The sequence below is a fragment of the Nannobrachium achirus genome (genome assembly GCF_963921795.1).
Source record: "Nannobrachium achirus genome assembly, chromosome: 11".
NCBI lineage: Eukaryota > Metazoa > Chordata > Actinopteri > Myctophiformes > Myctophidae > Nannobrachium > Nannobrachium achirus.
Genome location: NC_137820.1, coordinates 49895847 through 49919521, shown reverse-complemented (window position 1 = coordinate 49919521; position 23675 = coordinate 49895847). Strand labels below are relative to the sequence as shown.

The 23675-nt window shown below is 40.4% G+C and overlaps 1 protein-coding gene across 1 annotated transcript; it reads right to left on the bottom strand.

Moving 5' to 3' along the window:
* Positions 1-3813: 3813 nt before the first annotated feature.
* scamp2 (secretory carrier membrane protein 2) lies at positions 3814-22777 on the bottom strand. The gene is made up of 10 exons (XM_080737577.1): positions 22647-22777; positions 14602-14673; positions 13262-13345; positions 11184-11295; positions 10902-11030; positions 10345-10504; positions 9490-9591; positions 8557-8674; positions 3915-7905; positions 3814-3881 (listed from the first exon to the last, which is right to left on the bottom strand). Exons 1-9 carry the CDS (start codon positions 22701-22703, stop codon positions 7753-7755), a joined length of 987 nt encoding a protein of 328 aa, XP_080593703.1. The 5' UTR covers positions 22704-22777; the 3' UTR covers positions 3814-3881; positions 3915-7752.
* Between the last annotated feature and the right edge of the window lie 898 nt (positions 22778-23675).

The window sequence follows — 23675 nt, the reverse complement described above, 5'->3', positions numbered from 1 at the left end:
AGAAACCAAAGATACACAGGGAAGACATAATTTGCATGTTATAACCACCAACTGGGGGTCTATTATGTTGACTGGATAGACACAAAAGAGACAAAGTACAAACCTATGGCACCACCTCTTTAAAAGGATATAGAATAGATGGAATAGAGTTCAGAAAGAAGGATTAAAGTATTTATTTTATGTAGAGAACAGTCTCAAATAGACTGGTGGGATTCAGGTTAAGCAACACTGTTCAAGCTTAACAGCCCTCTTGTCTTATCCCACAGTTACAAGTCAGCTGGCGTCTGAGGTGAGTCAGACCTCCACAGTGACTCATTCACATTATCTGGGGGAAATTGAAGGGCAATTCTCTTTGGTAAAAGAGAGAGCTACAGAGACGTGAATGAGAGGGAACGAGGGGAACTACACAGGTAGAGAGAACACGGAATCAGAATCAGAGAGAAGAAAAGAGCGAGTCTGAGAGTCGGCCTTTGACAACTCGGCTTTCCTGCCGGTTAACCTTAAGGTTTGGAACACTTCACACTGAAGCAGAAAGTCTCTCAACACCAGTCAGATGCACACAAGGAGAATAATGAGAGCTTCCACACAGAGTAGTCCTCAGTGTCAATATATCTCAAAGTGACGTAAATGGACCATAATGAGTCCCATTTTTAAATTCCCAGTCCCAGAGTTAAATATGCTCTATGCACAGCCCCTTACTTCCTTCACAGGTGTTACCAAAAATGCTTATTAAGGTTGTGTTCCATTCTTGTCAAACAAAGTCAGGGTGCTGGTATTGTGCATGTTGGATCACTGGAAACGTTCTGCTACACCAGTGGGTCTCAAAATGGGGTCCAGGGACACTCATGGTTCCTTGAGGAGGTTCCAAATGGCCCCTTATGGGTGTGTGACTCTGAAAGTGTACAAATGGAACCAAACGGACCCTTACCCATTTATACACTCAAGAGTTATGGAGGTCCTTAAAATTAAAAAAAAATGTTCATAACCACATTCATTAGAATCATTGGTTGCACCTGTGAAGAAAGTAAGGAAGGGGCCCAATTTCATGGCTGCTGAACATAGAGCCCATTATCACTTAGAATGTTGCTGTGTGGGCTAGCTCTTTTCAGAACCTCTCCCTCCGCTATGCAGGTCCAAGATGAGGTTCCTCACTGTCGTCAACCAGAATCGTCCGACTGGGTGGAAGCTTCGCCGTTTACGAACACTTCTTACCTTTTGTGAACATTCATTTGGACGAAAATTGGTTAACGACAGTGAGGAATCTCATCTCTGAGCTGCATAGCGGAGGGAGAGGTTCAGAAAGGAGCTATGTGTGGGCCCAGTTCAGATCAGCTACATACAGCTTTGGATATCCAAACTACATGCTGACCACCATTCTAGTCTTACTGGTTATAGCTTATTTATACATCAGCATTTGAAAGATACAGGAGAAAACACAAAAAGACAGAGAAAAGCAGAAAATATAAAGAGCAAGGGGAAGGAGAGAGAAAGTGATACAAATTTTAATTGGACATTATTCAATGCTAAATAACTGTCTCATTTGAGTGGTTGGGGGTATTATATTGGCACGCGCATGTGTGTGTGTGTGTCTGTGTTTGTGTGTGTGTGTGTTGGGGGGGGGGGGGGAGTGTGGGAGTGTGTTTGTGTGCTAGTCTAGCAGTGTTATTGTGCTGAAGGGCTCATTCAACACAGCAGTGAGTCAGCACTTACAGTATATTACTGCCATTATGCCCTCTAGTGGTGCTTATGTAACATGTGGTGCAACAGTTAAATTAACTGAGCAATTTAATCGAATATGAAAAAGAATCGATAATTATCGTCTATTTTGGGCATGTCATTATAGGAGAAAATCTTCAAAATGTTTTAATAAATCAAAAACTTTCAAAATAGTGAAAATAGCCAATTTATATGATCACAATTAAGGCATGTATAAAATTACGTTTTGTCAACGTTAATTCGATTTGTTAATCGATTTGTGGTTAATCGATTTGTTGAATAGCGATGTGGTGCATTGTGAGCTTATAGATCGGCTATTTTCAAATGGCCAAGGTATAGGGCTAAAGTGGTTCATGTATGTTTTATAATATTATAATTTATATAGTAACTAGTAACACCATACCAACAATCTAAACCGTATCACCAAGTGCACAATGTCAATGATTTTGGCCGAATAGACCTTTCGCTAAGCCCCGCCCCTCTCCACTCTCCCCTGTGGCCCACCTTGGTCAGTTTTCTTTGACTTCAATGTAAATAGCATGGATTTTACACATTAAAATAATTTGGTTTTGGACGCAGAGCTTCGAAATCTCTTCCAAATCCGTCAACAAGGCCTGGCATGCATTGGAAAAAATATGTGCATGACTATTAAAACAAAACAACTGTGTTTTATCATAGGGGAGGGTGGGGCATGTTGTACCACAGGGTCAGGGGCGTCACACCAAATTCTGGGCCCTGGGTACAAGGATTCACTGCGGGCCCCCCATGAATTTTAACTATTGAAAAATAGCAAATATACAAGCTCACAGCGCGGCACTGAGTGCCGCGCTGTGAGCTTGTAGATCTGCTATTTTTGAAAAATCGTGAAAATGTGTGCAAGAAACCTATGTCAAGGACCCCCAAGATGATATGTATTTGGCCACGGACCCCGATCTCAAAATATTTAGTTCCAGGGACCCCCAGAAGCAAAATTTGAGTTAGAAATGTTCGCTTAAAAAATACATATGTTCAAAGACTTTCACACATTTTCACAACTTTTAAAAAATAGCAGATCTACAAGCTCGCAGCGCGGCATAGATAAAGTTATTAGGGCCCCTCCACCTTGGGCCCCAGTAACACAGTCCCACTTTCCTACCCCTTGTGACACCCCTGCACAGGGTCAGTTGTTATTCTCCATTTAAACCAATACAATGTCAAATCAAATGCTGTCAGTCAGTTTTCTGGCCTCTTTGGACCTCCCCTTCCGGTTCATCATGACTGCAAACATGACTGTGCAAAGCTGATTTCGCTTGCATCCTGATCACCTCTTCAAGAGCAAAAAAAATAAAAAGATGCTCTCCGTAAATGTTCATCTAGTGATTTGAATTTAGTCTTCAAACAGTCACCATATACCCCATTTTAATCATCTATTTATCCACTATCATCTCATGTAAGTTTTGACTGTCAGTACCAAAAAGCAAGACCTATATTATATTATGTTTTACAAAATCCTTTGATGGGGGGTACTGTAGGTTGTGCCTACGTCTGGGAACAATTCGTGGTTCAGTTGTGCTTCTCAGACAACAAGGAAGTGACAGAGAAATGCACGGCTCCTTTCAAAGTGATTTAAATTAATACGATTTAGGGACAAAAATATTATTTACCGTAACATTTAGAATAACAACTGACCCATATAGATGGGAACAATCAACTCTGTTATTCCGGTGAGCTCCCCATTTTTAAATTGAAATTGTGGCTTTTATGTTTGAGATTTAATTAAAAAAAAACACAACCAACAGTTCACAGACAGATCCAAGTTATTAACTTTACATTGTTTTCATAATTCAACTAGTATTTATTTAGTAATCAAGTAAAAAGCAAAACAGGTCAAGACAGACCCGCCCTCTTATAGGGAAAACATTTGATATCCCTGGCTGCTGGCCAAAATCCATCCCCTGTATGGCTGCTACACAGAGCCGTTTTACACTAGTATTTACATGACTCAGATTGATTTAAATATAAATATTGGCTAAAACACCATGGCCCATGAATTTAATATATAAATCATAATAATTATGCACTCATAAGAATCCCCCCCCCCCCTCCGTTTTTATAGAATGGGTTCCCAGATGATTGTCACTTAATAAAAATTCTGTGGCTGTCTGAACCATAGACTGTAGTGCCACCTACTGTAACTGAACCATAGACAGTAGTGCCACCTACTGTAACTGCTCTGAAGTGGAAACTCCTTAAACTAAAGGATTACACCAGTACAAAGCACTGCCACTGCCAAGGTAATTTAATGGTTGTATGATTGAGTCAGTGAAAGCAAACCAGTTTTATTAGATGCTATATTACATTTTGAAATATAAAAGGCACTGAAATATGTTCTCCCAATACAAAAGAAACGTGTGAATTAAGACAAATCTTAAAAAATAAAAACAAATATGATTTAACAGAATTTTACATTAAAGCAGATATATTTAGTGTTCCGCTGACATAAGCAGATTTTTGGTGATTGCTGATTTTTTAAAATTCAAACAGCTAACAACGCTCTCTAAAGTTATTTTTTTCTGAAGACTACTCTTCTTTGTATTCATCATGATACATTTGTATGATTCCACACAAACTGACTGAAATAAACTAAACTAAACTTTAAGGGTTAGGGTTAGGGTTAACAGGCTGGCTGGTTCATGCACCAATGAGTTGCTAATGACAGAGCTTCTCAGTTCTCACAGATAACAATAGTTTGGGAGGCAGACTATGCGTCCCTATAAGTGTCACAACGACTAGACCTCTTTAGGGAGTATTGTTAGCCGTCTGAATATAATATCTTTTTTTGCCTTTTTATGTCAGCAGATAAAACTTCAACAATATCAGCTTTAAACCATAATTTGCAGTATGTTACATGCTTCATTACAGTACAGCAATTACTTTGTCACATTCTAACAGATGTTTTAGAAATCAACACATACTGTACATCAGCATGTCTGTCAATATAAGAAAGCACAGGGCAAAAGTCTGGTGAAGGACTTTTGACCAAAAGCCTGTATTAAAGAAACTTGCATTGATCCAAGTGCGCAGAACCTCCTCCTTTATGTTATACTAGACCTTACCCGTTCGAAGATATGTGCTCCAAAATATGTCAAACGCACCCGGTGAAAGTGTGTGTGAGAGAGAGAGAGAGAGAGAGAGAGAGAGAAACATTCCTAACTGTGAGAGAAAGGGGTGTGTGTGTGTGTGTGGGGCTACAGATCCCATGGCCTGGAGGAACGGACCGTAACCCTGGCAACAGACAGCAGAGTTCAACAGAAGTGGTTAAGAAAACGCTAAAAAACAGCTTTAATTTGGGAGAAATGAAATTCGGGCTCCGTCAGCGTTGGTATAATGCTAATGGCCAATACCATGTGAACTTTGGGATCAGTTGCTGAAGCGAGTGAATAGATAAACGTAGATAAGCGTGAGCGTTAGAGCGTTAGAGCGTGAGTGAGTTGAGCGTTAGAGCGTTAGAGCGTGAGTGAGTTTGGAAAATTATATGTTTGATACCATGTTCTAGCACCTTGGCCAATTCAAGTCTTGAGTGCAGTGATTCTTTTTGAATGCTTGAGAACATAAATGTCATCATAAGCAAACTGTTATGGCAGAAAGCGCACACAGAACCTTGGATTACAGGTGCTAGTATATCCACAAGAACCTGTGATTTCTGAAAATGTTGAAACTGTATTGATCTCCAGGACAAACGTACTGTAGCCAATCAAAGTATGAACTCCGTTCTTTTCAGAGTTCATATGTTCTAGTGAATAATATATATATCAGTACATACAGTACATACATATACATTTTTATTCCAAAGCCTGTAACACAGCCTAAATGCACATACACAATAAACACTTTTATTGATCTATTGGTACATCTATGGCAAATCAACAGAAAGCATTGACTGTACTGTCACAAAAAAAAAGTTTAAATGGCATCTCCTGAGTAATAGTTTTTTCAATCTTCTATACTGTGTTGGTTACCTTAGGAACCAATGACCATGGTCGCATACATGAGAACAAACTCGAGGCACTTTTCAAAGTTTTGGTCAAAGCTGCATCATCAGCCACACTAGATTTACTGCTGATTCAATAAAACCTCCACCGTTGAGCTTTAGTCATAAAAATAGATGTGAAGTGAAGCTAAATCCATGTTCTTTCTTCCGAATTGAGACGTTTACAGCATTTATATACAGTATATTATAGTTATTAGACGTTTCCAGAACGCAAAGCGTGCTCAACTCAACTCACTAATGAATCTGTCTTTTTAGTATATGGGAATATACAAAGTAAGAAAATAAAAGAAAATAAACCACACTCTGCACACACCAGGACTCTTTAATAGCTGTAATACAGTGTTCCCTGATATAGTGGACATGTCGCTTTGAGTGCTACAGAAGGTCGTCTTGGCTGAAAGTGCATCTACTATATCAAGAACGTGTGGCATTCAATCTATTGAAGCTTCCTTCCTTTACGAGTTGGCAATTTCCTTTCGTATTTAGACCTTTACATACAGTACATGAGAATGACTGATGGTGATGATAGTAATACTAGCTAACATTTGAGATTTTCTTTGCAAACAGAGAGAGACCAATGTTTGAAAACTGGCTATTTGAACTTTACACTAAGGGATAATGTTTCTCTTGACTGAATAGAACACAAATTATTCAGACTGGAGACTCACTTTATAACATTCTACTAAATCCATCAATACATCATCTATATCTTCCAGTCCAGAAATAAGCATACTTAAAAAAAAAAAACAATACTTAAACATGCTTGTGACAGGACAACAATACAAAATGCAATAAAAGTGGCACCTTTGATTTTCCTTTGTGAATAAGCTGAAGCTTACATGACAAAATCTTCTGGTTAATAATCATAGTAACACTAGTATGGAGACTGTGATTAACTTCATTAATTCTCTGAAATCATGTTATTTCCATTCCATTTAAGCAATTACACACGCTGCTACTTATAAACTTTGGACTCCCTGAGCCAACAGATTGCTTCAGAGCACCAACATGGATGCTGAAGGAAAATTCTGGTGTTAAGCACAATATCTGATCTTGTTACTGAGCTGAATGCTTAATTTATGCTTAATGCTTAATTTAGACTTTGCCGCATGACACAGACATGCAACAGAGTATAAATAAGCCTTTACTATGCTTGCCATGCAGTGGCACAGGTTCATAAGTAGGGAAGCAACATCTCCTTTTCTGTACATTGAAATTAAAGGAAGACAAAGGGCTGTGAAACTGTTTTTAACAAGACAAACACCATAGTGACCAACTGACCACAGAGGACAGAGAGGAAGAACAAACACTTCTTATTTATATTATACGAACACAAACATACACATACACAGAGGCACACTTAAAATGACAGGAACGCCTTGGAGAAAGTCTACAAAGGTGCATCATAATGTAGAGCTTAACCAAAAGTGCACACAGAATACACCAAGCAAAGACACTTTAAAATGGCAACTTCGTTCATGCTTTCCTTCTCATAATGCATTTCATGGGAGAACGTCCCCTTAACCGTCTCCTAAACTGATGTTAGAGCTGAATTCAGCAGAGCCAGGATTCCTTGCAGTCTCTGTGGGAGACAGACTAAAAGGAAACCACACTTAACATGGAGGTATTCCTGGAAGGGGAGATGCATTGATGTTGGGGGTGAAATGAGGGAGCATAGTTTAACAAGGTTGAGCTGAGCTTGGGTTAGCTGAACAAGATTTAGCCCATTATGGCCAGACATTTATTTTGCTTAGCCAAAAGTATATAAATTAAAAGGTTAAGATATGTGTCTTTACTGAAATATGTTGTAAAGTGAACATTCTCTTGACATCGTTATCTAGAGACGTTGACATAGTCAAGCATCACCAAGTTTAGTCTAGCCTCACCTACTGTAAGACAAGACTAGTCTTACTACCTTGGTTATGCCAAATATTGCCCACATCAGACTTGCCTTGATCTGTGAAACCAGATTAGCCAAGTTCAGCTGCGCTCAGCCTTGCCTAGCATTAGTTGTTGTTTCCCTGGAAGGCTCCCTGGGCTGCATTGGAGGCTGCTGTCGTAGCAGCAGTCTGGAAGGTCTTGTTGGTGAGAACGCCCTGGGAGAACTCCTGCTGAGCCTTTTGGAAACTGGCTCCAGTCCGCCGATAATGACTGTGAACCTGCAGAGGGACAGACAGTGATCAGATAAAGATACACAGATGGCTAGGGATGGGACGATTTGAAAATGTCATATCACGATTATTGTGAAATCATGATTTACGATATTATCGAGATAATCAAAATATCCCCAACATCCATTATCCTGGGACGGAACATTTGCCAAAAAATAGCAGATCTACAAGCTCACAGCGCGTTGCAACGCGCCGCAAGCTTGTAGATCGGCTATTTTTTGGCAAAGAGATTTGATAGAGAGTGGAAAAAGACTGTATCAAGTACGTATACTATAAGTACCCTTTACCAATTATAGAGTGTTTAAGTGGTAGCGGATATGCAGCTTGGCAAATAAAAGGTGAATTGACCCCAGTGCATGACGGAGGACGATATCACAATAAATGTAATCTCTACGATACGATTATCGTGAGTGTTTTTTATCACGATAAACGATAATATCCCTACAGATGGCATCTCCAGCATGAAACACAAGAGGTGACGGAGTGAAGAGCGGTTGGTGATATTTCAGTTATACAGTAGTTCTCCCGATTCAAATAATGCATCAACAGAGGTGTTTTCCAGCCTCACTAATCAATGCATTGGAGGGAAATGGAGAGCTAGAGGCATCAAGAGAGAGATAGAAAGAAACAATTCCTCACCATTTTCAGCAGGACGATAGAGAGCACAGCACAGATGGTGAAGAAACAGGCGACCAGTATCATGATGGCTCCCACCGCCGTGTTATGACCAATGACAGAGAATGAGGAAATCCAGCCGCTGTCAGAGTAGAGATAATGCAGAGTGAGACAGTGGTCATGTAACACTGGTTTGTGAGGCCAAAATCAAACACACGACATGTAGTTATTAGGGTTGGGTACCGGTCCAAAGTAGGAGCCAAATCCAAATTACCAGGTACCCCCTCAAAAAAGAGTCGGCGACCTTCGGGGTCCCATAAAACTAGCCAGTTGGTAGGCCTGGCTACGCCCCTGGTGTTTACATTCCTCTTATTTTTATTTTATGGTCTATAAAGCAAGTTTGGGTTGAAAAGTGCCGTAGAAATAAAGGTTTAGTATTGTCATGCATACAGGAGAGTTAATGTGGTCAGGGTAAGCAGAGACTTACAGAAGTCATCGGGAAGCAGAGACAGGCAGTGAAGCATTGAAGGATAGAAGATCTCTGATACAAATGGAGGCAAGACAAAGATGGAGGAGAGTAGTTTACAGGACTGAAACACTGGACATACAGCAGGATCAGGCTAACTTGTGAGCATGCAGATGCAATTTAAGTTAATCAGCAGGATCATGCTACCTTGTGTGCATGCAGATGCAATTTAGGTTAATCTGTCACCAGTATCATTATAGAGGCACTCTTGTCATCAAAACCAGACTCTAGTTGTTTTGTTTGGCCAACTATCAAACTGTTTAAATGGTGTTTACTATTATTATTTTTTATTCACAGTATGTTAAGCTTTATTTCAGATAGCAGACACAGGAAACCAAGGCCAGAAAGAGGAGAGACTAAATCAAAGTTTTTGTAGTAGATTTTGAACTATTTATGGTCTTAAACTGTTCATGAGACTTGGTGTAACTCACCTGTTGCCCCACTTGGGGATTCCCACCGCCTGGATGATACAGAAGACCACTTGGCAGAAGAACACGAAGAAGAAAAAGAAGAAGCTGAATGAGCTGTCAGACCTGGAGATGAGATAGACAACTTCATCAGTCAAACCGAGTCAACACAATATTATCAATGCCAAACGCAATATTATCAATGCCACACAATGTACACAACAGAATGTAATCCTATCACAACTCATGGTGTCAATGATGGTGTAGCAGAGAACAGAAATCGATTCAACAAATCCTTAGCTTCAGTGCAGTTCAGGGTTGCCAGATCAGAATGACAGTTTCCAGCTCAAGCACAATGGAGTTTGAAACGCAATAGATAGGCCTACAGATGCAATATAATAACCAGTCCAGTAACCATACACGATAAAACATTTTCCTCCCGAGTCGGCCTTAAACAGGTAACAGTGACACTCTATGTACAGCTGCACCCCCATTCGACGGATTGGGTATCCAATATCCATCTGCAGCCCTACGTACTCACATCATGGCTGTTATTTGATCAAATAAATGTCCGGTCTAGAGTGGATACGGAAACAGTGCATGCATAGATGTGTGTTACTTACGGACTGGTTACAGTGAGCAGGTTCTAGACCTAGCACTGAGCAGTAGAAAGAAACTAGGTTTTATACAATGTACTGCACGAAAAACCTGGTGTTGTGAGGCTAATAAAACCCACCAGATATGTTAAAAACAAGACCAAATTTTAAGTCCCCGCCCACCCAATGCTATACTGTCCAGCTCAATGAGTTTGGGCGGAAAACCGCCCAATCTGGCAACACTGGTGCTGTTCTGTGGGGTCTAAGGAACGTAGAGACTCACTTGAAGGCCTTGTAGACCGGCCTGTACCAGCAGAGGAAGGAGCAGGGAGCGAACAGAATGAGCCACAGGATGGAGAGACCAAAGTCGACGCCATAGGACGAATCAGTTGTGAAGAAGGCCAGACACGCCAACAGGTTGAGGAACAGAGTCACACAATAAACTGGAGGGACACAAGGGGACAGATACCATTACAGAATCAACTCAGCAGGAACAGAGACACAGAATGGAGGGAAACAGTTCAACAACGACCAGGAGAGACAAGGAGGACAGAATTACAGGAAGAAGTAAACAGAGACAGAATCAACGATGGAGTGCTGAAAGAGCACTGATAACACTTTATATACTGTTTTATGGTGTCTTCTTGGACATGTGTTTCACCATAAAGAGTGACATAATCAAAAAATATCATGATTTAGTGTTTCTTCATTCTTTAAAACGTATTCTCTGAAGGTAAATAAAGTATCAAAATTCTACACAGATGTACTAGCATGATAATAGTACCGATAGTAATGAGTACAAGCACTATACAGGTTTGTACTGTACTGTACTGTACTTACACATCCAGAGGTAGTATATCATCTTGCATACTCTCTGGTATTCCAGGGGAATCTCCTCAGAGATGTCCTGGTAGAAGCAAGGCTTGATGGGAAAGCTCTTAGGGAGAGGAGGCCAGTTGTTCGCTTTACCTTCCAAAGCAAACAACAGAAACATCAAGTTGGTACTTACAATATACTTCAAAAGATTGAGAAGATGATACAGCTCTGTGAAGTAGCAGCAGCAGTAGAGGTCAGAATAGTAGTAGTCTAGTAGTATTGTCAGTATAGTTCTACTGTTTGTACCTGTGGGTCCTCTGTTCTGCAACTCCTGTTCTCTGCGATCAAGATCCGCTGCCTTCCGCTCCAGTTCTTCCTGCTGTCGGAGCAGGTTAGCCTGGGCTGCAACTGCTGTTGCCTACACAACCCGACACAACATGAGATCACACAGTGCAACATGACATGACACAACATATCACAACATAACATAAAATAACATCACAATCACACAACAAGACATGACAACGACAAGAAACAAAATGTGCCCTCCCACACTCGTCACTAAAATTATATCATTACCTCAAATTCTCTAAATAATATTATTGGACAAGTCAGCTGTCAAGTACAGCAGTCAGGAATACCAGTAAGACTCCCTAATCGGGAGATAAGCGACCGTTGGTCGCTTATCTCCACAAATAGGCCAAAAGTTTGTTTTACCAATTATCAAGACATACGGGCAGTTGACAGTTTGCCATGGTTACTCATTGAAGTTGAATCTCCATATATGGAGATAACCTACGCATCACACTAAGTCTGACCTCACCAGCCCATATTTGGGCATGAGCAACTTATGTCTCCATATATGGAGATATGATGACATCACACAGTCCTCAGCCGATGATGTGGCGTGATGTCATACAATACACAAACGAGCCCTACAGTATAAAGGGGCAATTCTTGCCAGGAAAGAAGCATTTCTTCGACTCAGACCTTATCGCCAGGGTTGGCTTATAGCAGCTGTCGGTAGGACCATATATGGATTCTGTTAGTGTGGATCTCCTAACAGGGCATCATCTGGGATACAATCCCTTTTATGCCCATATATGGAGATCCCTAACAGAATCCCTTTCATGCCCATATATGGAGATCCCTAACAGAATCCCTTTTATGCCCATATATGGAGATCCATAACAGCATCCCTTTTATGCCCATATATGGAGATCACTAACAGCTAACAGAATCCCTTTTATGCCCATATATGGAGATCCCTAACAGAATCCCTTTTATGCCCATATATGGAGATCCCTAACAGAATCCCTTTTATGCCCATATATGGAGATCCCTAACAGAATCCCTTTTATGCCCATATATGGAGATCCCTAACAGAATCCCTTGTATGCCCATATATGGAGATCCCTAACAGAATCCCTTTTATGCCCATATATGGAGATCCCTAACAGAATCCCTTTTATGCCCATATATTATGGAGAAATCCCTGCTCCGAGTATCTGACATCAGTGTGATGTCACCTGTTTATGCCCATATATGGAGATCCCTGCTCTGCGTATCTGGTTGCTATGGTAAACAGTTGGTTGCTAGGGTAAAAAAACATGGTTGCTATGGTAAACAGTTGGTTGCTAGGGTAAACAGTTGGTTGCTAGGGTAAAACCATGGTTGCTAAGGTGGTTGCTAACGTACACTAACAAACCAGCAACAACAGACTGTTGCCACAGCAACGTACACAAAGGTTTGTGTACACATGTGGTGTGATGCGGAGATATGAGCAGGGCAAAGGTGTGACGTGTGACCGACGGACGGACGGACGGACGGACGGACGGCCGGTGGAGGTTTTCATAGTAAACTGCTCCCTGACGGTCGCAACTAAAATAACTATATTTGTTGCAGAGTCGAATAAATGAAAATCTCAACTGTGGTCTCCCATTGATAAACAGCCTGGTAGTAGTTTAGTACAGAGGTTCCTAAACTTTTTAGCTCGAGACCCAAATTTGATGTCACCCCGAGACCCAAACTAGTGAAAATAGCCGATCTACAAGCACAGAACACGTTGCAGTATCAATTCATTTATTTAAATTAGATGCTGTGAATTAACTCATTTGCTGCCCCCTCCCGAGTTTCCCTAGTTATTACCATTGTTAGAGGCCGCCAGAGGGAGTGCTGATACTGACTGGGTTTATCCTGTGGCCTCGTAGCCAAGTAAATCATTACAGACAGTGACAGCACTCCCTCTTGTGGTACGTGTGGCATGTACAAGTCAAACTGCATTTATTTAGTAGGGAGGAGCTGCAGAGATATGACTGTGTGCATGGAACGCATGGGGAAGGCAGATCCTAGGTCAGTTACTGTACTGTGTGGAGGTGACTGACCTGAGGGCTAGGTTCTATGGAGGGCTGCAGGACAGCTGGCTGGTAAGGAGTGGTGAAGGCAGGAGTGGTGTTGATGGTTACATCCTGGAAGGAAGGAAGGAAGGAAGGAAGGAAGGAAGGAACAAACAGAAGAAAAATAAGAATGTTCACAAAGTTCTTGACGTACTGTAAGGATATAATATAATGTAATGAATATAGAACAAAAACAATCCACCGTTTGTCAGCCTTCTGATTGGTCCCTGAGACTCCCTGACTGGCCAACCAGAAAAAATCATTCACTTTTTGCTATCGGGGGTGGAGTTTGTGCAGTGGAGAATGTTGCTTTAGGCTTTCAACAACGGTCCGCTCTGCGCGACACGGCGTGCGTGCAGTACGGCCGCGCGAGGTGATAGCGATTTCGCTCGTTATAATGAATAAGCTTCAACAGACTAGTTCACATGGACCTTATCAATGTAACTAAGAGTTACGATTGGGTACATATATTTTAAATGGGCAGAATTACGAAAGCCAGCCTATTATGTGAGTAGAACTATAATCTGGTTGTCATTTTCCTACCCAAGATGCACTGCGCTTTCTCTTTCTATTTCTCCTCTCTCTCTGATCCAGAGGATTAAACTAATTAAAACATATATTTTCGGGGGAAAACTACTGTTTTGCTATGTAACTACTGTACTTTTTTCTTCCCTTTTTATTAATATCACGTAGATGTGTTTTTTTTGGTACTTTATATAGCTGTAACGAGGCTATGAACAATCTTTTTTCCCCATCCACTTCCACTATAAAAGAATCTGCAATGGTGATTCTGTCCCACTGGGATTAAACAATTAAAACATATATTTTCGGGGGAAATCCCCTGTTTTGCAATGTAACTACTGTACCTTTGTCTTCCCTTTTTATTAATATCACCTAGATGTTTTTCCTTTGGTACTTTAAATTGCAATAATGAGGCAATGAAAATACCCTCTCCCCCCATTCACTGCCACTATAAAAACAATCTGCCCAGGGTCATCTGTACCACCACAGTAACAGGGCAGAATGGGGCGGGATTTGCAAATGAGAGAATTAAGTAAACAACACTGTTACTGCTAGTCTGCTACTATTAATCACTCTTACAAGCAAGTCTTAGGACTTTCATGCGTTATCCGCAAGTCTTGTTGCCAACTGCTGTAACCCTGTGATTTTATTGCATTCAAATAAATCAATTTAAATAAAAAACTCCTATAATCAGAGTATCACTACTGACAGTACTTCTACTACTCCTATAACCAGAGTAACAACAGTGATACTACTTCTTGACTCATGTTACTCCTATAACAGCAGCAGCAATTCTTGTGTCTTACTTGTGAAGGAAAAGGGTTGAACTGGTCGACAGGTTCTACAGTGGAGTTGGTCGCCTGTGTGACAGATGGGTCCTGAAACACAAATAAAACATCACCGTCAACATTTCTATACTTAACTGAACATGATATTTAGAACCAGCTGAAAATGATATTTAGAACCAACTGAAAATGAGAACCAACTGAAAATGATATTTAGAACCAACTGAAAATGATATTTAGAACCAATAACATACTTAATCTTGCTCATGTAGGTTAATGGATTAATCAAGAAGCATTTATTTTTATATTTTTTATATATCAATAAATCGACACAAAATAATTCTAATAGATCTTTTATTATGGTGTACAAAAATACACTACAAGCTCTGCATTGTGAGCTTGTAGATCTGCTATTTTCACTTCTATAAAATAATCGTTCATTAATCGTTATCGAGGCAAAACTTTGAAACAATCGTGATATTGATTTGAAGTTGTATCGCCCAGCGACGTGGCGTGTGTGTGTGTGTGTACGTCACAACGATGACAACATATACAGTAATTAAAGTTCTTGTGATAGATCAACAGCTCAACTAGTGGCCGCTAGTGTTCATTTCACAGCTGTGTAACAAGCAGTACAGAGTGACCAACACTGTTTTGATAACCTCTTTCAATCATTACCTATACAGACTTCACTCACTATTACACAGGACAGGGTGAAGAAAGCAACCTCTGTCAAACACTACTACTGCTGCTACAATGATAGCTTTCTTTTAGTTATTAGTTTGATTTTGAACACTTTTAATTTTGTTATAGTTATTATTTAGATTTTGCACACTTTCAATTTAGTTAACATTACAAGATGATATACTCTTAACCCCGATTTAAACTTCAACCTGCGTCTCTGTCATACAACGTATAAATTAAGCAGTAGTATTTATTTTCTCTTGAATTATTCAATAATGCTTTATCATTTCTACATCCTTTGTGTGTTTGAGAGTTCATCTCCTTCACTGTGTTCTGTTTTTGTTTGTAAACTATACATTGATTATTCAATGTAATTGTTGGTTTTTGAATGGCATTTTAGTTTTCATACATGATACATGACATAATTCTAAAAGAATCATGTGAACAGATCTCAGCCTGTCTCTCCAGACTGACTGTAGAATCCAGGTCAAGTCAGCTCAGCTGATCTTAGAACAGTTTATAGCCGATAGGAGTCCAGTGTCTGTGCTACACAACATCTAGTCAGAAAAACAGTCAGTTTGACATTAACTGGCCTACAAACCCAGTCCCCCAGATGACTAGGGAGCAGGTCAAAAGTCAACGCTAAATCAAATTTGGACCAGTTTTATTTCCTTTCTAGAATACATTTATCTATGACTACCGGTAATAATTTTTAGGTGTATTGTCAATTTAGAAATGTGTTACTCAATTTAGAAATGTGATACTCTGTTGTGTAAAGATTATTACTTGCGCCAGCAGAGCGCGCAAGTACTGCGTTCGGCTGCGTATGTACTGTAGGTATGTCGGTGTCAGTGTGTGTTTAAAGGAGTCGTTCAGACCAAAACACATATAGGGTTAAATCTGCCTTTTATCATACCCATTCATACCTGCTTTAGTCGATTTTTTTCATAGCTGACCCTGTTGCTAGATTTCGGCTGCCCCTGTTGCTAGATTTCGTGGGCCCTCTCATAACTAACAGTGTAGATAGTCTTTATTCTAGTACGGTTATTTCTTTAGCTTCAAAGTTAGTATTTTTTTATTGGATTGTGTTTACACAACGTCCTGAGACCAACCAAACTGCTGTTTTGACCTCACAGGCACCCTTACTTGTCAAACGGCTTCTGCTCTGCCCCAGAGCAGGGAGAGGAGAGCCTAGAAAGGGAGGAGAGGAGCAGAGGATCTTCTCGTCTGTTTGACAAGTAAGGGTGCCTGTGAGGTCAAAACAGCGGTTTGGTTGGTCTCAGGACGTTGTGTAAACGCAATCCAATAAAAGAATACTAACTATGAAGGTAAAGAAATAACCACACTAGAATAAAGTCTATCTACTCTGTTAGTTATGAGAGGGCCTGCGAAATCTAGCAACAGGGGCAGCCGAAATCTAGCAACAGGGGCAGCTATGAAAAAAATCGACTAAAGCAGGTATGAAGGGGTATGATAAAAGGCAGATTTAACCCTATATGTGTTTTGGTCTGAACGACTCCTTTAAGTCCGGAGCCCAATCAGGGACCAGCATTTCAGCATGTAGGTATTCGGTGTCAGTGTGTGTTTTAGCCCGTAGCCCGATCAGGGAACAGCATTTTCATCATTAACAGCCTATGAGGGACCAGCATTCCTAGTGATGCCAGCGGTGATGTCAGTCACTGGCATCGCCAGTGGTGATGCCATGTCAGTGGTGAGCGCATCTCATGGTGTGCTCTGCTGGCGCACAAGTAGGCCATACGTGGCCTACTTGTGCACAAGGAGCAAGTTGGCACCTCGACAGAGTGGAGTTCCAGTTATTACTGTGCACACTCACTGTAGCATCAGCCACAGTTTAGGCCTACATGTTGGCTTTTTTGTTCTCTGCCTTGGTGCATTGCAATTGCATATACTGTGGCCTACTCTGTGTTTACTCCATCTAAGGCAAGTTTCACTGCAGTGAAAAAGACTGACAAACTCTATTGATGACATAACAGAAAGAAACCTGGGACGTTTATAAGTAAGATATTATAAAACATAAAGAAATATTTTTAAATTATTTCGCGATTTGCATTGCTGTCTCCACTCGAGACAAATCACAACATGTTGTGAGCTTATAGATATGCCATCTTCGGAAAAGAAAATCAATTTGCCCCTGTTGATTTGCCCCTCCATTATCTTCAAGGACCCCTTGTGGTACCTGTCCTGGTCTCCACTTTGAGACATATATATAGTGATTTCCTCTGATGAAGCAGGTAAAGACATGGAAAGCAACTGTGTCACTTTAAGATTTTAGCTAAAAAGCATTATTTTATACTTTGGCTAAAATAGCAGATATACAAGCTCATAGCGCGTCACTTTGTGCCACACAGTGAGCTTGTAGATCTGCTATAATAGGGCCGTATTCTATCGGTCCTATTAGTCTGTGTGAATGGTGGCCATATCTTATTTGGTGTGAAAGCCAGCAGGTGTGTTCAGCACAGCTGACTGATAGAGCAGTGACAGTGAGTCACATAGCATGGGTGAGTGACGTCACATGTTGGTTTAGTCATGTGAGGTCCAAGTCAAAAAGGTCACAAGGTCAATCCCTACATCCTCAAGGTTTCCATAATAACAGAGGTATCAGATAAATTAAGCGATTAACAACAGCAGAATCAAAGAAATCCTCTTACATTAGTAAAATGATAAGCATTTTACCGAATCATGTCTCATAATGGTCATTACACAACCTTTGATTGCATCAGGAAACTATTCACTTTGATAATCAGTAATCAGGTCTTGTGCCACTTCCTTAACATTAGCTGTATACTGATTGAATAGACTAATGAACACATATACCCATCTAGGCTTCAACTAACTTATTAGTTGTTACTTGAGAAACTTTGATTTTAATTTACATTTTAGGCAACCAATATCTTCATTCTAAAACTTACATTGAATGACAGGCAGAAATTAGACGAATTGTAAGTGTCAGTCTAGTCTAGTCATAATACGTTTCTCTGGATGAATGTCATTAAACAAACATTAAACATAAGTATTGTGTCAGCAAGTATAGCAGCGGTACAGTAAGTGACATTGGTACATGGACATGCAGTACGCCAATACAGTATGTATGAAATCCAAACTGACACACATGGCCATTGGCCATTGGCCAGGGACAGCAAGACCTTAAGTCACTCACATATATTGTAGAACTTCCTCGTAAAATAGAAAACGAGCAAGAGGGATCATCATTGCAATTAACCTTAATCTTAAAACCTCTTAAAATGCCACTTGGACAACATCCATATTTAGAGGGGTATATTAGCCATAAATACCAGATCTACAAGCTCCCAACGTGTTGCAGCGCATAGTGAGCTTAGGTGGAAAAAGCAGTCCAGAGCCAACTTATGTCCAGTGTAAATCTCTGCGATGTTTATTGAGTTTTTTAAATCGCAATATTATTGTCCCATCCCTAACCAGCAATGTTGTACTTGGTAGGACAGACAACCAGCACAGCAGTAATAAAGGTCCTAGCTGGTTGGATAAAAACAACAGGACTAGATTTCCTGGCAGGTAGTACAGAAAACCAGCAGTACTATAGAGGTCCCGTAGGAATGGAAAACCAGCAACACAAGAGTTTCTGGTAGGATAGAAAACCAACGGTACAAGAGTTATGGTGAAGGCCGGGGATCTGAACCACTGGTCAAGACAGGAGGACAGAGACTGATGACCTGTCCAAGGATGTGCCAGTGTTTGTAGTATATTATGGAAGTTTCAATTGAACCAGGGCCAAGAAAGACATGATCGGTGAGTGAATTTAAGGAGGACAGTCAGATGGATCTAACACTATTTCCTGGCTCATAGAGTATTTAGGATGGCTGTACATTAGCCAAAAGGTGCCACACCTAGTGAGACATTAAACATAACCAGTCTGTTTACTTAATCTATTGCCTAGATTGCAGTAATGTCTGAAGGGCCCTTCCCAAGGATCACAGTCATCACAGACTGTGCTCTGGCTCAAATGGGATTAATGAAGGCTGCATTGCTTCAAACAGGAGTACAGGACCAGGTTAAAACCTTTGCCAAATCGCCCTCAGTCAAGAGCCTCACTCTATAGCAGGGGTCTTCAACGTTTTCAGGCCAAGGACCCCTTAGTTGAGAGAGAGATGAAGCAGAGACCCCCACAACCTTATCATAGATCCCATATAGTTTCATCGTTTGACAGCACAATCATCAGTGTATTTTGGATTCATGTCAATTTGTGTTTTCAGATATTTAACCACTTGAACCGTCAATACTACAACCTTTCACTCTGTACTTAGTCTGCTCTTTTCCCCTCTACACCAAACCTCTTTGCTGAAAATAGCCGATCTACAAGCTCACAAGTGTCACAACGCCGCGTTGTGAGCTTGTAGATCTGCTATTTTTGGCTAAAGTTCTCAGACTATGGACACTAGGGTTCAAGTGGTTAATATAAAATAGGAGAAAAAAACTTTCTATCACTCAAAGATTTGGAGGACCTCCTGTAGTAACTTTGAGGACCCCCTGTTGAAGACCCATGCTCTATAGGGCAGATAGGAAGAAAGGGTGGTGGTCAGGCCCCATGTTCCAGCTGCTAGCTGAAGGCTATTTCATTTATTCAGCCACACCCAGCAGACAAACAGTGGTCAGTGAGTGACGTCAGCTTATTGTGCACCTGACAGGTCTAGTGACTGTAACACTGTAAACAAATGCTGCTGCATTGTAAAAGTGACCATACAACGGATATAACACTCAGACACAGATGTATTCAAAATCACTGTTTTAAAACGAAACAGTATTACGGTTTAGAAACACTATTCTTCTTTGGCTGAGGAAAAACAAATCAAAACCTTCAATGTGATTGATAGATAGGGCTGGGCCATATGACTTCAAATCCTTATCACGATTATTTAAATTATATTCGGTTATAAGTTGGTTATTGGGATTAGTTTGAAGTTATTCCCATTGTCGTCTTTGTTGCTTCTCCTGTGTATCCTTCCTGTGTTATTCACAAGTCTTATTTCAGGAAATAAAGTCATAAAACATTGTTGAATTGTGTCAAGCATTAAGGAAGTTTGGGAAAACGCTGTCCTCCTAGATCTTAATCTGCACTTGTGCACTTTAATACATGCTGGGATACCATGATATTTGCACAGTTTTGTATTTGTATTATGTTGTTGTTGTTGTGTATTTACTTGCTGAGTCAGCCAAGACACATTCCTAAATGAAAAGAATTACAGTTAACTTCTGAACTTGAACTGCACTGAACTTGAGCTGTAGGCCTACTGAATCACACCAATAAATAATATTGATAATTTTCCATACGTGTGTATACTTTCAGACATTAACTTTAACATACGGTAACACCACATAATGAACCTGTCGTTTTATAAGATGGTAATACAATTGTAATATACGTGCCATCGATAGATACACCGATGTGTTGATAATGACATCCATATTAAAGGCTAATTCATGGGTCTTCAACAGGGAGTCCAGGGTCCTCCAAATCTTTGAGTGATAGAAACTTTTTTTTATCATATTTTATAATAACCACTTGAACCCTCGCGTCCATATTCTGAGAACTTTAGCCAAAAATAGCAGATCTACAAGGCTTGTAGATCGGCTATTTTCGGCAAAGAGCTTTGGTGTAGAGGGGAAAAAGAGCAGACTTAGTACAGAGTGAAAGGTCACCACGCGCCAGGGGTCTTCAACGTTTTCAGGCCAAGGACCCCTTAGTTGAGAGAGAGATGAAGCAGGGACCTCCACAACCTTTTCAGAGATTCAGTGTATTATGGATTCATGTCAATTTGTGTTTTCAGATAATTTTAACCACTTGAACCATCCGTCAATACTTAATAAACTTGACCTTTCACTCGGATTTTCAGGCCGTCGGAATATCGAGATTTTGCCTAATTTATAACACATTGACACGTATCATCATGTAAGAAAGTATTAACCTTATGGCAGTTTGGATGAGCCAATGATTTATTATAATCCATCATGCAAGTTGCACAATACATTTAGCCTGGCTGTCCGTTTCCTTTCCAACTTCCCCCCTAAGGCGCCATCCAAACATTTGCGACAGCTATCATGTCCGTGTCGTTTGAGAATGAGGGGTGGGAGGGTGGGTCCAAGTCATTCTCAATGAAGGTAACATGGTTTTTTGTCTCTTGCAAATCTCTTGGCTAAACGACAGCCTTCGGTTGAGCAAGACAGGAAACCATGTGACTTACATAGAAAATGAATTGGACCCCCCCTCCGCCCCTCATTCTCAAACGATATGGAGAAGATGTCTCACGCATATGTGTTATTGCGGCCTGACACAATGCTAAAGATATCTCATTATTTGAACAGTAGGACACAGCAGTCTACTAACGCAGGGGTCTTCAACTAGGGACACTAGGGTTCAAGTGGTTAATATAAGTGGTTAATATTAAAAAAGGAGAAAAAAAACTTTCTATCACTAAAATATTTGGAGGACCCCCTGTAGTAACCCTGTTGGAAGACCTCTGCTATAAGATATCTCATTTTTTGAACAGTAGACACATTAGAGTCTACTAATGTGTCTACTACGAAAATCGGCTTATGTAGACAGTGGAGAAACAGGGTCAGATAACTTGCTTCTGAACATTTCACCACCAACCATGTGTTTAATGTGTAGAGGATTTGTCTCTGGGGTCAATGAGGTCCACAGTTTACAGTTACAGTTCGCATTAGAAACCCACAGTACCTCTTTTTGTGACATTATAGGGAACAGGGATGTGTGATTTAAACCAGGTGGTTACTGGTTTCATAATGACACCAGAAGTTTTTTTTACAATTAACTCAGGGCCCAATATATTGAATGACGATATATTTTGTCCACAAGACTATTGAAATATCTACAAGGCACCATCTGGTTAATGGTTTACACAAGGGCTGAAAGCTAACCACTAGCAACAACAAATACTTTCAGGGATATTATGAGTTTAGATTCTATAGAATCAATGCACTGTACAATAACAGGAAACTGACATCGATGACATGGATGATGACGGGAAGGCACAATCTGATTAGTTTGGGTCTCTTTTCAAAAAGTCAAGTAATGACTCTGCGGTTTAATTCTAAAGTTTGCTACCTTCCTGTGAAATCAAAGACCTGGGTAACCCCGCCCGTAACACAGATAGGGCTCGTCAACTGGCTTAAGGCTTGTCAATCACTTGGGATTGGCCTATGACAGTCAAGAGAGCATAGCCAGCCTTCGATGGTCCCGCCCAGCACATTTCCTGGCATGCAACATCATTATTACGAATGATAAGCCAGTCATCAACATTTTGTGTGGGACCTTCAACTTGGTAGGCATAGTAACGTTATAAAAGTGATTCCTACGACACACTTACGTGAAAGGGGTTGTCATTCGACGGCTCTGCGAACGGGTTGTTGTCAAATTCCGACATTTTGGACGCGGCGTAGGCTGTTTTGTCTTCGCCAACTTGGAGGAAATCAACAATACACTTTTCTGTCGCTTTGATATGCCTCTCCTCCTCTCTGTCTCCACTTCCTCGAATAGTTTACAGCGCATGCGCAGACACGGAATAGCTAGTGTACTACAAGTGTAGTCTAAAAAGCTGATTGGATGGTTAGTTAACGTCTGGTTAACAACATTAGTTTCTCAATGAAATCTCTCTGAAAGCCTGGTAGGCGAGGTTAATGAAATTGTATCGTTTTCTTTATTTTGGGTAACTATTCTTGACAAGAAGTAAATTCATTGTTCTATAAAAAAATCATATATTATGTCATGAGTCCCAACATCAACATGACAACTGAGGTATTATTCTTTGCTAAATTGATTGATTGATTGAAGTATTTATTAGAAGTTTGCAGGGAAAGGTACAGTTTCATGACAGTACAGTTCACTGGTACACGGTCAACTAAAAGGAAACTCAGGTAAGACGAGGCTTAATTATTTCCATTGAGATCCATCTCAATGGAAATGAGAAGGATGAACGTGTTTAAATCATAGAGTAGGTTTAAATACGTGAATTTACATTCCAGAGTCAGTTAAGACATTTGGTATTCTAGTACTTTAGCCTCACTTTAGCCCAGTGAGTGGTTCACAAACTTTTTAACCCAAAAGAGTATCAGACTATCATGAAAAATGTATTTGGAAAATGTTTTGAAATAAATAATAATTGACAAACAAACCGCAAAAATTAAGGGACCCATAAAAGTGTTTGGGAAACGGTAATCTGAGTCAATAAACTCTTCTTTTTTTAGGGAAACTGCTTAGCCGACTAAAGAGATTTCTCATCGTGACGTCACGTACGCTGTGACCAATGACCACACACGGGATGGTGTTTTTTACTGGTGTTTCAGTCCGAGTGTGGGGAAAGGGTGCGTTCGGAAATGCGCACCGGACTGCGCGGGCG

Excerpts from the sequence above, each read along its gene's own strand:
- scamp2 (XM_080737577.1), bottom strand. The coding sequence starts at position 22,703 with ATGTCGGAATTTGACAACAACCCGTTCGCAGAGCCGTCGAATGACAAC. Across the intron at positions 11,296-13,261 it reads CCATAGAACCTAGCCCTCAG|GCAACAGCAGTTGCAGCCCA; the intron begins GTCAGTCACCTC and ends CGGGTTGTGTAG. Across the intron at positions 9,592-10,344 it reads CCGGTCTACAAGGCCTTCAA|GTCTGACAGCTCATTCAGCT; the intron begins GTGAGTCTCTAC and ends TCTCATCTCCAG.